Here is a 13,634-nt window from a genome sequence, read left to right on the forward strand (position 1 = left end):
TCTTGAAATAAAATCGACCTGAACTGAATCTTCCCTCCAGGACCAACTGTGAGTTTCTGCTATCCAGTACAAACAGGAATCAGGACACAGGTATTTCCTATTCCTTCAGCTCAGGCACTTTAAGCTCTCTCTTGCACTGTGCACCAAGAACTCTGAGGAACGCTTCGGGGTCCACCCATGCAAGGTACATTGTGAATACTCCACAGATACTTCTGGCTGACTGGCCCCCAGGAAGGGGCGAGAAGAGCCAAGCAGATGGCATGGTGACTGGCTATCTGGGAGGCCAGGGAATGGAGACGAGGTGGTACACAGAGCAGGTGAAGGTGGGTGGACCTCTCTCCAGGTCAGGTGGGGGTGGTGGGCATGGTGGAAGGACCCTGCCCAGGATCAGGGCACAGCAGGATAGGCTGGACCGGACATTTAGCATCCTGAGGCACTGCAACCATACTTTAAAATACTCGCTCACTCTCTGTGTGACCTGACTGACACATAAGCTAGAAAATGTCCTGGTTTTGAGAGAACCCTCTTAGTTTTGCTCATGTCAGAAAGCCAAGTCTGCCTCTTGTTCACTGCACCTTCCTGTGTAAAGAATTAGGAACATGGACAGTCTGCCTCCTCCAGCCCTAGCCACACCACCCTCACCCTGGCTCTCCTTGACTCCCACTGTTCCTGTCCCTTTAATTTCAACCAACTCAAACCCTCTGGCTCTTCAAGGCTACACACACACACGCCACCTCCTCCAGAAGCCTTCCCAGAATCGCAGCCCACAGTGATCTTCACTACCTCAACTCTGAGCACTAGGCCAGACAGATCTTTGTAAGTTCATTGTAAACAAGCCTGTGTTATTTTGGGAGACTTTCCTTTTCTAACCCAGATCATTTGGGAGATTCTCAGGGCCAGAGAGTTTCAATTTTTCTCTTGCATCTCCCTTAGGCTTCTCCAGAGCTGATTACACAGCACATACTCCACAGATACAAAAGTTAACTAGTCAATTCCTAAACAAAGGCTCTGATCTTGTCTCAGTGTAGGGAGGTCCGCCATCGGCTGCTGTGGGGCATAGTGTTCACACTCTTGCTTCTCCAAGGCTGATGACAAACCCCATGTTAAAAATATCTCAAGCCAGGTACACAGGGGTGCTGGGGGGTGGGGCCTGCCCAGTGGCAGTCGCCTGGGTGTCCTCCTCCAGGCCCTCCCACTCTCTCACACCCACAGTTAAGTAAAGGTCACATTCCTTGAGTCTATTTCATGGTTTAGGCATAAGAAGTGCTTTTCACAGTGGGAGCTTTCAGAGAGCTGTGGGAATGACACAATAGAGCTCTCTTTCACGCAGAATGCCTCTCACACTTGTACACCAGCTTTCTTGGTTCTCTGCGCTATGAAGGCTGATTTAGAGCCTGAAGCTTCATCACCTACAGGGAGGGGCCCAGCGCTCATCTCCTGAATGTGGATGGGAGACTATCCATATGGGAGACCATGTAGGCCTCAGAGCTGCACAATTTCAGGTGGAACCCACTCCCTCAGCAACAAAACCAAAAAAAAAAAACACCCCAATTCCACTCACACTGGAGGCTCTGAGGAAGCAACCAGTTATTATCTGAAAGCAGCACTTTTGGGTCCTTACCAAGGATAGGAAGAGATCAAGATCTTATGCCCTCATCCCATAAGCCAGAAGTCTTACTGCAGAATTATCAAGGAACTGCACCCAGGGTTTGAGGCAATAAGAAATAAAACTCTTCTCATTCAGACAAGAGACGTCTTCATTTGGGATCCAGATTTGATAAGACCCACACAGCCTTGGCCTTTGAGCTTGGCTTCAATGAGGCTGACACGCTCAGAAAGGTGCATGTCCAAGGGAGGCATGCCTCACGTCCAAGGGAGGCATGCACATGGGGTGCATGTCCTCACGTCGTCACTCACCTTTAAGTCCAGGTACTCCAGGTCTTTCTTCAGCTGGAGGTAGGTGTCGTCAGCCTTCAATGGAAGCACACAGAGAAAAAAGCCAGTTATGAACACCAAGGGTTTCTAAAACTCAGGGCTTCGTGTGTGAACCATTTACACTGCACAGATTCAGGGTCAAAGAACTACAGCAGGCCAACACATCCGGGGCCACAAAGGAAGCACAAATATCTCAATGTAGCTCAAAGCCCTCTTTCAGCATGGTGGACCTTGCAGGTCACTGTGGAGAAAGCCAGCTGGTCTATCAGTTAGCTGAGGGACAGTTTGGGGGGAAGAGGGAGACAGCACACACACCACTAAGACAGCAGTGCAGCTGAGGCCAGTGGTGAGCTCCTGAGACAAAACTAGACAGTCTAGCTAGAAGAGCATGCGATATCTGAGTTAAGGTCCCATGAATCACCAATGCTCCAATCCTTGTCATCAAAAATGACCCTCTCATTAGTGCAGCTAAATGCCTAGAAGGGCAGGGAGAGGATGTGGAGACACAGGTAGGTCCTGACTGACATGACCTTGGGTTCCATGATGTTAAGCACCAGCAGCTGCTGGAAGTTTTGGCTCCCTTTGCTCAGCATGGGACCATGTCAGGAGTTGAGGAAGTTCCAGGGTCACACCTGGCTGCTTGCATTGTCTCTGTTGAGTTCTTCAGTGTAATTACCAGGAACAGTGAGAATAGGCAAAAGACTCTGATTTTCTAGAACTTGTGTTTCCCATGTAACAGATCACAGAAGCTGTTAGGCAGAGAGACTGTAAAGGCTTAAGAAAAATGGCTCGGGTACCACTTTCTCAGCAGGATAAGAGGCCTCCCAGCAAACCAAGGCAAGCCAGGGCTGGGGGAGAGGGCCCTGTTTACATCTCTGATGTAACACAAGTAAGCAATGTGAGATGTTCAGGCTGTGCTTTTAAGCATGAGAAGACCTGAAGTACCATTGTCAGGGACACTAAGTGACTCCCAAAATGCTATTTCTATCCCTAAACTGTCCCCTTACCCATCCCTACTTCCCCTTCAGCCCAGTCCCTATACACTTTGAACAGCAGTAAGAGGACTGAATATTATTTAAAATCACCCCAATTCACAACTTAGGGGTTTTGCCTGTGTTCCCTCACATTCATTTTTCCAAGTACGTGTCCTGAGTCCCTCATGTCTCACTAAAACAGGACAGTTAAGGAAGGTGACAATCCTGTCACTTCCCTCACCTGTCCTCTGACTACTTTTCTGTAGCCCAGAGGGACCAGCCTCATGTGAACATCTTCTTTAAGTTGCTCAAGATGCCTGGGAGAGCAATTCTCTGGTCCCTCCTTTAGAAGCTTGCCTGCAAACCTCCATGCCCTGGAAGGTTTATAACACTATGCCAGATAGGACCTGAATTTTGGCTCCAGCCTGCAGGCCTCTGGCTGAGAGATCCCAGGCAAGTCATTTTCCCTTCTAGATAGAGTGCCTCGTATGTGGTAGTAACTCCTGTCCTGCCTAACCTCTCCCAACTTACTGTGAGGTTCACTAGGATAAGAGATGTGAGGATGCTTTATCAGTCGTCAGGGCACTGCCAGGATGAGAGAAGACACTCTGCCTTTTCCCCTCCAGGTTGACACCAACGAAGCACACCTTTCAGCATCCCAAGGAGTGCCCAAGGTGGCAACAAGAATGACAGCCAGCACAGCTCTTTGGACATGACCAGCACACCAGCCTGGCATTAACTACTCAGAGCCAGAGAAGCCACAGTTCGGGTCCCTCACACCACATGCAGTCTCCTCCCCAGCACCAGAGGTGTGGGCCCCACCACCACTGCACAGTGTGTGCCAGTAGCATCCAGAAGCAAACAGGCAGGGAGCAAGGGAAAGAGCCAGACAGCAAATACAGACTAGAGTGTGGGCACGAAACAACACGAGCCAGCATGTCACTCCCTTGCCCCCAGGGGGGCCCCGGCCCTGAGAGAGCCCACCGGCGCTGACCTGGCAGGTGGGAAAGGTCAGCTGGTGCTGCAGTAACTGGCCGACGGCGAGATTTCGCACGCTGGCCAGCCTGGCCTGGTGCCGCCGTAACCGGGTGAGAAGCAGTGAGAGCTCCTCCAGCTGCAGGTGTGTAGACACATCATGAGGAAATTAGCCACCGCAGGAGCACGACGCTATAATTACTCTTCACCCCGGTGCCGGGACAGCACTGATGTGACACCATGAAGTAATTATTGCATTAATTCTGTCATCAGGACAAACAAAGGCACTGGCAGAAAAGAGGCTGCAGGAAGCGGGGTTTTTTTGTTGTTTTTTTTTTTTCTTTTCAGGAAACAGCAACCAACAGTGAAACCTCACCCAGACTCAAGCTTTGAAGACAAAGTTAACTAAGCAAAGCAAAGACCAGGACAAGAGGAGAGGAGCTAATGGGAGAAAGTCGGGTGGCTGGAAAATGCTGCAGGCAAAAAAATGCTGCCTGAAAGAAAGGAAAAGCCCACGTTTTCCTCTACTTCCCCCAAGCTCTTCCTCTGATCTGGGGACCCATGCCAACTGGATAACACGGAGCCAGTCATTCAATTTCTCTGAGTCTCAGTTTCCTCATTTCTTCTTCTTTTTTTAATGTTTATTTTTGAGAGAGAGAGAGAGAGAGCGCGCGCGCGCGCACACAGGGGAGGAGCAGAGAGAAGGGGACCGAGGATCTGAAGCAGGCTCTACCCTGAGAGCAGAGAGCCTGATGTGGAGCTTGAACCCATGAACCATAAGGTCATGACTCAAGCCAAAGTAGGACACCTAACCCGCTGAGCCACCCACAGGCGCCCCTCGGTTTCCTCATTTCTAAAGTGGGGGTTGACAGCTGCCCTGCACACTGCATTTAACTGGCGTGGGGTGGGTGGAGCAAACTCAGTGAGGTGGTACTTCGCAGGCTGCATCGCGTTCGTAGGGGTGGGGGTGGCAGGGAGAGGAGGAGCGGCTTACCGATTTTCCATGTAAACTGGGAGCACTGACAGTGTGGGTCATGTAGCCCATGGAGGGCATGGAGCGTCGGTCCACATGAGAAGAGTTCTACGGTGGAGAGACAGGCAGTCACCCTGTGGTCCAGAACCTCTGCCCCTCTCCACCAGAACAGGCTACCACACAGCACTATCCCTCTTCATCTGTGAAATGGGGCTCCACATCTTTCTCACCAGGATATAACAGTGTAAACTGGGAAAGCCCCTTGGAGAGATAAAGCTGAAGTTGGGGTTATTAAAAATTATTGAACCAACTGAACACAGGTATCTTTTCTGCCTTCCAAGCTGCAAGGAAGCAGACTTCCAGTTGTATGGTCCTTCATCTCTTATTCTCATCTGTGAAGTGGGCATGATAACAGCACCTACATCACAGGGCTCTTGTAAGCATTAAAGTCAGGCCTTTAGTACTACACCTGGCCCTAAAAGTACTGCACAGGTATCACCTATCATTATTCAAAATCGCTCAAATTTGTGTTTAAACCACGTGAGGGTTCAAACTGAGCATTAGGGATGAACCCCAGCTGCAGGGCAGCCCTCCAGAGTCTCACCTTGGTGGTGTGGCCCCGGGCCTTGCTGGGAGAACCCCCCAGCGAGATGTCCACACTCCTCCGCTGGTCCGGCGGCTTCACGGTGACCCTCTCTGCCGGCGTGTGTGGCCGCCTGGGTGGGAAGGCCCTCGGGGGGCCCGGAGGAGGGATGTCCGAGGGAGACGGAGGCACAGAGATGGAGCGGGGCACCTCCAGCATGCTCCTGCTCCGGCCCTGGTCGGGGAACTCTGGCGAGCCAGCACAGACGGGCGCCGTGGGGCTGCCGTGCCGGAACTGCTGGCGCTGCTGCCACTCGTAGAGCTGCCACACGGTGCCGTCCCGGTGTGCCCTGCGCTCCTCGCTTGACATCTTCAGGTGGCTGGCTCGGTCCTGCGCATACTTGTAGTCACTCGGCAGGTTGCGGGGAGGGGGCGAGGAGCCCCCTGAGGGGTGTCGGGTACTCTTAGGAAGGGTCTGGTAGTTTTCTGGGAAGGACAGGGACTGGCTGGGGCCCTGGCGGGGAAGGGTCTGGTCCGGCGGCAGGCTGAAGAGAAAGGAAAAAGGAGAAAAATGGGTAAGATGAACAGCATGACATCTGCCAGGTGTTTGGAAACATAGTTAAGTAAATCCACAATGCCAGGCACACGAGGGAGCCTGCTAAGAACCCCAAAGAACAATCAATGCAGACCCCAGGACCTCAGTCACTCCCTCCCTTTGCAGAGGACTCCAAAACCATTGTTCTCCAACAACCTTGGAATATCAACCCCCCTTCCAAGCAACCCGGCTGCCCCACACCCATCACTTCAAGTGCAAGATGAGGGAACCTGCCCCCTCCTCTCCCTCCTGCTGTTCATCAGCTCTTCCAAACAGGCGTGCCTATTACTAGGAAATGCCTCCTAATTCTCTGGGTCATAAAGACTTGCCCTCTGCTGGTATCCTCACATCAAGTTCTGGAGGTTCTTAAAGGAAGTGGCTGGTACCAGTTCTTTTCTTTTTCTACTACTCTAGTCCAGATACTGATTAATCATCTTCCCCCAGACAACTCAGACCTTCCTAACCAGTGTCCACACTGTAGACAGTCAATTGCTTGGGTCCAATTACTGTCTTGCTCCAAAAAGTTCAATGGCTTCCCACTGCTTACAAAATAAAACCCAAACCCTTTAGTGGTCACCACTCTCTAGCACCTGATCCCAACCCACCTTGCAGTCCTGCTGTTTTCTCACTGCTTCTCCAACCAGGACCAGGACTGGGCTGGGGCAGGTCAGGCATCTAGAGCCCAATAGCTAGAGGTACTTCCGCTCAGATGCATAGATGCATCCCTGTACTTGCTGGAACCTGGGACTAAGAGCCTCACCCTAATCCCATCTGGCCTCCTACACACCCGGACAGCTTCTCAGAGTGGAAAAAGCGAAGATAGCTTGACCCGGGTTTGGATGCTGGCTCTACCATCCACTGGCTATATGACCCTAGGCAGCTTACCGGACTGCTCTGAGCCTCAGCTTCCTCCTTGCAGAAACTTTTCCTTATTCTCATATTATTGTTCTTGCCTCCCCTATCTGTATGGGCTCCCCTTGCCCTATACATCCAAATCTCACTCATTCTCCACAACACAGTCCCATGACCTTTACACGGAGGCCGTCAGCAATACTGCAGCTCTCAGGGTTCCTGCTCTGCTCTGACCTAGTGACTATGTGGTAGGAAACTTGTCCAAGGTCTTTTTATTGATGTACCCTTTTCATCCTCATAAGGCACCTCCTCACCAGATAAGCTGTAAATCCTCAGAAGGCAGGAACTATGTCTCATATTCTGTGTTACTGTCCAGGGTTGAGAAAGTCCTGATGCATAACCAGCCAGATATTGTTCTAAGCCAGTGCTACTCAAAGTATGGTCATGGATGGGCAGGCAGCATCAGCACCTGGGAACTTGTTAGAAATGCAGGTTACGGAGCCCCACCCAGACCTGCCAAATCAGAAACCCTGGGGTTAGAGTCAGGCCTCCTGTGTTCTAACAAGCCCTCTGGGTGGCCAAAGTTTGAGGAGTGCCGTTCTAGTTGTTCTTAAATTCATCTTAAATTCAACTTGTTTAAGCACTTCCTTCTTGTCTTTTATGTCCTCACTCTTACTATAAAATGGGGATACTAAGAATGTAAGATTGTTGCAGGGATCAGAAATAGCTGTCATTCAAAAATGGTAGCTTTCTTCTCTTTTCATCGTTACCTTTGCAATTACAGAAGGTAATTTTAAGATCTCTTCGGCCCAGACCTGTCTAGTGTGTCCATCTAGTGTGTCTGCTTCCACTAGGTGGCAGGTTTGCTACTGATTTCCCAAAGTCAGAGGGGAATGTGTCTCTGAGCAGGGGGCAGTGGCTGAATCCTCAAACAGCATTGGTGGCAGAAACCAGGCTAGGGGCTTCCACTGGGGAGTTCATGACTCCACCAACTACTGTTCACTCTGACTGAAGCAAAACTCAGACTACGCAAAGTATGTCCTTGCTGTGCTCCCACCTGCACAAGCCTTTGGTCTGGTTCTGCAGCCTGCTCCCAGTGCCTATGTCACCCAGAGTACCTCCACACCGCTTTACCCTCAAATGCCTCAGCTGGTCCTCTAGCCTATGGGCTCTGCTTATGCACTATCATCCCCCCACCCCCACTCCCCAGGGTTGGCCATTTGGGGGCAACCCCAAAGACCTCAGTGCAATGGTGAGCTCCGGAGGCCAAATCAAGGTAACTAACCAAGGGTGGAGTGAGGGTTGCAGGAGGTAGGTTTGTAAGGAAAGGTAAAGATCCTGCCTGAAATAGGCAAGAGCACCCAGAGCAGCGCTGCCCCAACAGCAGATTCATTTGCCGGCCCCCAACCCCAGCCTTACCCAAAAAGAAAGCTCAAGGTCTCCTGCCCTCATTACCCTGCTCTGTGCCATGGGGCCTCCCTGTTCCAAAAGGCACTAAAGAGGATATTCTGATACAGTCACTACAAAGTGGTAATATCGAAATGTAAAATCACTTTTCATAACCAATTACTTATGCAACAGACATTCCTCACCCTAACCTCCACATCAATTGTGCAAGACTTTCACTTTCGACTCTGTTCCTTATTGTAATATCTGAGTCCCTGATACCACCCCCACCCCTGCCTTTTTATTTTATGGGTATGTAAATTACTTTAAATACCCAGAAAAAAATGCAAGGCTAGAATTTCACAACAATCTCTTAGAATGTAGAATTCTAAGGGTACATCAGCTTATCCTCGAAAGACATCATTCTAAAGGAGTTTAATGATGTGAAACACAATAATACGTATCTCCAAGTACTAAAAGAACAGTTAGAAATAATTTCTTGTGTGGTCTAGAGCCACAAATATGAGATCATATTACAGTCCAAATAACCCTCCTTGCAATGTCTAATGTGCTCAATCTAACAAGATTAGTACAGTCTGAATCATATAAAGCACAGACATCCCTCTTCTATATTTTCAAATGGAGGAGGCTTTTTTATTAAGCAGCCAAATCTACTTATCACTTGACTGTGAGAGATTACAAATATACCTTTAAGGAAAACAACTCGGGGAATGCAAGATGCAGTCCTTTCCAGATACAAGTGAATGATCAGAGACTGTGCACTTCACGTGCTCAGAGACTAACAGCTTTCTTCTCAAAAGGGTGTCTTCAATTCCTCACTTTTCACCTTTCAGCCCATTGAGATCCACTTCCATCACTAGACTGAAGTTTCTCTCACTGTGTGCTCAATGACCTTCAAGGCCAATGAATTGTTTTCATCTACAGACCTGATGTCACCTTGCCCCATAGATAAGAAAGGCTCAAACTCCCAGCTCATATCTAAGGACAGTTCGACGCTTTCCCCAACCCTGTCATCTCCTTGCAACTCACTTATTTTTTAGCTCTCCTGTGTGCCCCTCCGGCCTCAGGTACCGGCCATTGTGTGTAGCAGAATGACATAGGTTTGTGGGCTGCCGGAAGCAGTTATGTAGAGACAGGTCAACCAACAACTTACAACTGCATATCAGTCACACAGCTTTTGATAGTCCTTTCTGTGCCCCTGCCACAAAGAGTTTCTCGCTGGCCAGGCCACATTTCTGGGTTCTTCCTGTCTTCCTCTGGTAGTATTCTGCCTCCTGACCTAACTTGAAGGTCCTAGCTCCACTGAGAAGGGCAGATCAGGTCTGCCCATGCAAGCTCATCCAGAAGCTCAGTGGAGGGGCTCAGCCTGGGTGGCTCAGTCACTTAAGCAACTGACTTCAGCTTAGGTCATGATCTCAAGGTTTGTTAGTTCGAGCCTTTCCTAGGGTGAGTCCTGCTTCTTCTCCCTCTCTGTCTGCCCCTCACTCACTTGTATCCTCTCTCTCTCAAATAATAAAATAAATAAAATAATAAAATAAAATAAAATAAAATAAAATAAAATAAAATAAAATAAAATAAAATAAAAGGAATCTCAGTGGAATCAAAAGCCCCAGTGACTGATCAGAGACCTTAGGTTCCAGATACTCTTTCAGTGCCTCCCAGCTTTGTGGGAAGGCACCACCCGCCAAGGAGAAGTCCTCATTCACAGCACAAACCAGACTCCTTCAAAATGAAACTCCCTTCATCACCTGTCTCCTGCTCACCTCCTTCATGGAGACTGCTTTTGTCCACCCCTTAGGCTGGAAGTCCTCCTCATTCTGCCTTTGGCCCTCTGCTATGGCTCACTCTGAGCTAAGGTTCTCAAGCCTGGCTGCACATTAGAGTCACATAGGGGTATGGGTGAGGAGGGGAGTGTTGTTACAACACCTCACATCCAGGCTGTACCACATCTACTTACTTGCCAAGCCAAACTTGTTAACGTTAACTCTACCTATGGCCCTCCTCACCTTCCAGGCCTCGATGAAGCAGTTTACCAACTCTTATACCTACCCAACCTCAACATCTGTGTATCCTCCCAACCCTCTTCACAATCCTCAGCATCTTCACTGCTTCGGTTTGGGTCCTCCCCGTCTCCTACCCAAGGTAGGACCAGCTTACACTCAATCATTTCCTCTTTCAGGCTCTTCTCCATCTAAACCCTGCCATAGTGTCATCAGAGCAAGGAGTTAACTTGAAACAGTAGTTCTCAGTGCCAATATGGGGATGGACAGACAAGGACACTTTGGGTGAGGTATAAACTGAAACAGCATTGTTGGAGGACAATTTGTAATAACTACCATAATTAAAATGGCATGTATCCTTTGACCCAGTCACTCCACTGAAAGTCATCTGTTCTTTAAGTACACATGCACTGATATGCAGAGACAATGGACAGGGATATGCACTGCAGCATAGTTTATAACAGCAAATGTTTGTAACCAACCTCACTGTCCATCAGTAGGAGATGGTATAAATATCACTGCAGATCCATACAATGGAATACTCTGCTTACTCCAAATTAATGATATATGTCTATATGTGCTGATATGGAAAGAGATATTCAAATATCTACATATAGACTTACACATACACTGACACATTAAGTGAAAAAAGCAAGGTGAAGGACAGGGTTTCTTTTTCTTAATATGGTGGTTGGTCTTTAGGGACTGAAAGTAGGTTTCTGAAATAAAGTAGAAGGACACTTATCTTTCATTATTTATCCTTTGGTATTTGAATTTTTTTTTTTTTTGTGAGTGGTTTGCTGATTTGGAGGTACTAAACAAAAGGGGATTTACACATGGAACTAACTATGAATTTGGTGATGAATTAGTAAGTGGTGCAAAGAAAATGAAGAAAACTTGAGGTGCTTGGATGGCTCAGTTGGTTAAGCGTCCGACTACAGCTCGGGTCATGATTTCACAGTTCATGAGTTTGAGCCCCACATCAGGCTCTGTACTGGCAGTATAGAGTCTGCTTTGGGATTCTCTCTCTCTCTCTCTCTGTCCCTCTCTCTCTGCTCCTTCCCCACTCACACTTTCTCTCTCAAAATAAATAAACACACTTAAAAAAAAACACAGCAAACTATAAGCATGAAAATTATCAACACCAGAAAACAAAAATTGTACAAATGAAATAATAGTATACTATATGGCCCAGCTGTGAATATTTATATTGTCATAATATAAAAACTGACTAGAAAAATTATGCTATATTGTGAAGCTAGGATACAGGTAAGTGTATGTCTATTGGAAAGGCAGAGTGGGGTATAAGACACTTCAATCTTTATCTTCTAGAGTAGAATGTCGATTGATAACTAAAATTGAAAAATCAAGAAAGAGCAATGTAAGTATCTTATTTGATTTCAGGTAAATTGGGAAAACTACTGAAAGAACTGAAAGTGGTTGCCTCAAAAGGACAAAAATCAGAAGTAGGGATGGATGGGGGTCATACTACTTAAATCCTTAAACTATGTGCATATACTGCTTTAATAAAAAAATATTATAAGAGTAAGGGGAAACTAAAACTACCATTCTCACTTTGATTGGGGCACATCAGAATCACATGGCTGATTTCTTCACCATATATATGGACCTGCTGTATTAGAACTGGGATGTAGTAAGGACCATCTCAGCTAGAAAATCTCCCCTGGTGATCCTGATGCCTCTTTCTTGCCAGTACTCTTCAAACCATTGATGGCTTTCACAGGCCTCCAAGACTAAACCCAAAATCTTTAGCAAGATATACAGGCTCATCTGGGCTAAATCCTTATCTTTCCTATCTGCCACTATCTCTAGCTTCTCCTGCCTTTACCTCCCCTAACCTGCCCCATATTTACTTCAGTTCTTAGCAGTTGCAGCATGCAAGAGGAAATAGCTAACTTACCATGAGTAGCTTCTCTCTAACCACACCTTTTGCCTCTGCCGGATCCCCCTTCTGCTGTTAACTTCTTAGTGTTGAGGTACCATTTATGTGCTGACTACTCCCAACCGGGTTTCAACACCACAATCCATACCGAACTGCCTACCTGACGTCTCCCTCTGGATAGCTAATAGGCTTCTCAAACAGGGTTACCAAAATGGGAACACTGACACCTCCCTGATCTTGCTCCTAAGCCTTCCCCATCTCAGTAACCACCTGGCTGTTCAAGTCAAAACTCTAGGGATCATCCTTGTTCCTCCTTTTCTCTCATCCTGAGCATCCAAATCACTGACAAGCTTTGCTGTTTCAACCTCCGAAATGTATCTCAAATCTTTCTCTTTCTTTCTATTTCCACTGTTACCATCCTAGACCATTACAACAGCATCTTTCCTGGGCTCTTCTTTCTGAATCATTAATCAGATCACATCAGTTACCTGTTTTAAACCTTCCAGTGGCTCCCCTACTGCTGTTTCAAATAAAATCCAATTTTTTTTTTTTTTTTTTTTTTTTTTTTTACCAAAGAGTAGGAGGACCTGGACGATGCAATGCCTGCTAACTTTCCAACCTCGCTCAGCAGGGAGGGCACTTAAAATCACCTCCCAGGGGGGCGTCTATCTAGCCCAGCACCAAGAATAGAAGCTTCCCACCTCCATGTCCTTGGGAAGTAGCTTTCTGTTTTTAATAAGACACAAAATTTGAACAAATGGAACTGACACCTGGCCAGTCCCAGGTGGGAATGAGAAGAGAGCTACAACACAAAAGGACTTCCTTTTCCTAGTCTGTTCCACAATAATGTCTACCAATTCCTTGGGGGATTTCCATTGTAATTTCTCCACCATCTACCCTCACAAACTGCCCACCGAGACCAGATTAAAGAGGTTATGCTACCTACACATGCACACAACACCCACACACCTAGAAGGAGGCCTAAGCTATTCCCTCAGGAGCACTCCTGCCACAACAGTCCACAGGGGAAAGTCTGGGCCCCATCAACAGGGAGAATGCAGTGTGGCATTTTAGAGTATGTTTATCACAGGCAGATAAGTCTGTGGCAGACTTGGCCTGAGCTGTGACACATCACTGCAGCCCCTCTAGTCCCTGAGGAGCTTTCTGAATGCATGAGGGCCTCGCTAACTCTTCTGCAGTCAGTGGTTTGTTTTTGAAGCCTGGGGATGGTGACACAATTTACTGTCTTCATAAGGAGGACAAAATGGGGAAGCCAGGTCACCCTGAATTTTTCACATTCAGAAAAGTGCCCTTATTAATCTAAAATTATAATAAAATACAAACAGTGCTTTGCAAATAGCAAAAGATGCATGCCCTCTGAATCATTAAAACTGCTTCTTGAAGGAATAGGTATGATAAAGCCTCCTGTCAACAGTGC

General features: G+C 47.6%; 1 protein-coding gene across 10 annotated transcripts in view; it reads right to left on the reverse strand.

Annotated features, from left to right (window-relative positions):
- Positions 1-13,634, reverse strand: part of PLEKHA7 (pleckstrin homology domain containing A7) — a 224,904-nt gene that overhangs the window by 33,799 nt on the left and 177,471 nt on the right. For all 10 annotated transcript variants that reach the window (XM_043580760.1, XM_043580758.1, XM_043580756.1 and 7 more), the window contains 3 exons: positions 5,462-5,984; positions 4,879-4,965; positions 1,918-1,971 (listed from right to left, as the gene is read on the reverse strand). In XM_043580760.1, the coding sequence (XP_043436695.1) occupies positions 1,918-1,971; positions 4,879-4,965; positions 5,462-5,984 (664 nt within the window). The remainder of the gene's footprint in view (positions 1-1,917; positions 1,972-4,878; positions 4,966-5,461; positions 5,985-13,634) is intronic.

Source organism: Prionailurus bengalensis, chromosome D1 (genome assembly GCF_016509475.1).
Source record: "Prionailurus bengalensis isolate Pbe53 chromosome D1, Fcat_Pben_1.1_paternal_pri, whole genome shotgun sequence".
Taxonomy (NCBI): domain Eukaryota; kingdom Metazoa; phylum Chordata; class Mammalia; order Carnivora; family Felidae; genus Prionailurus; species Prionailurus bengalensis.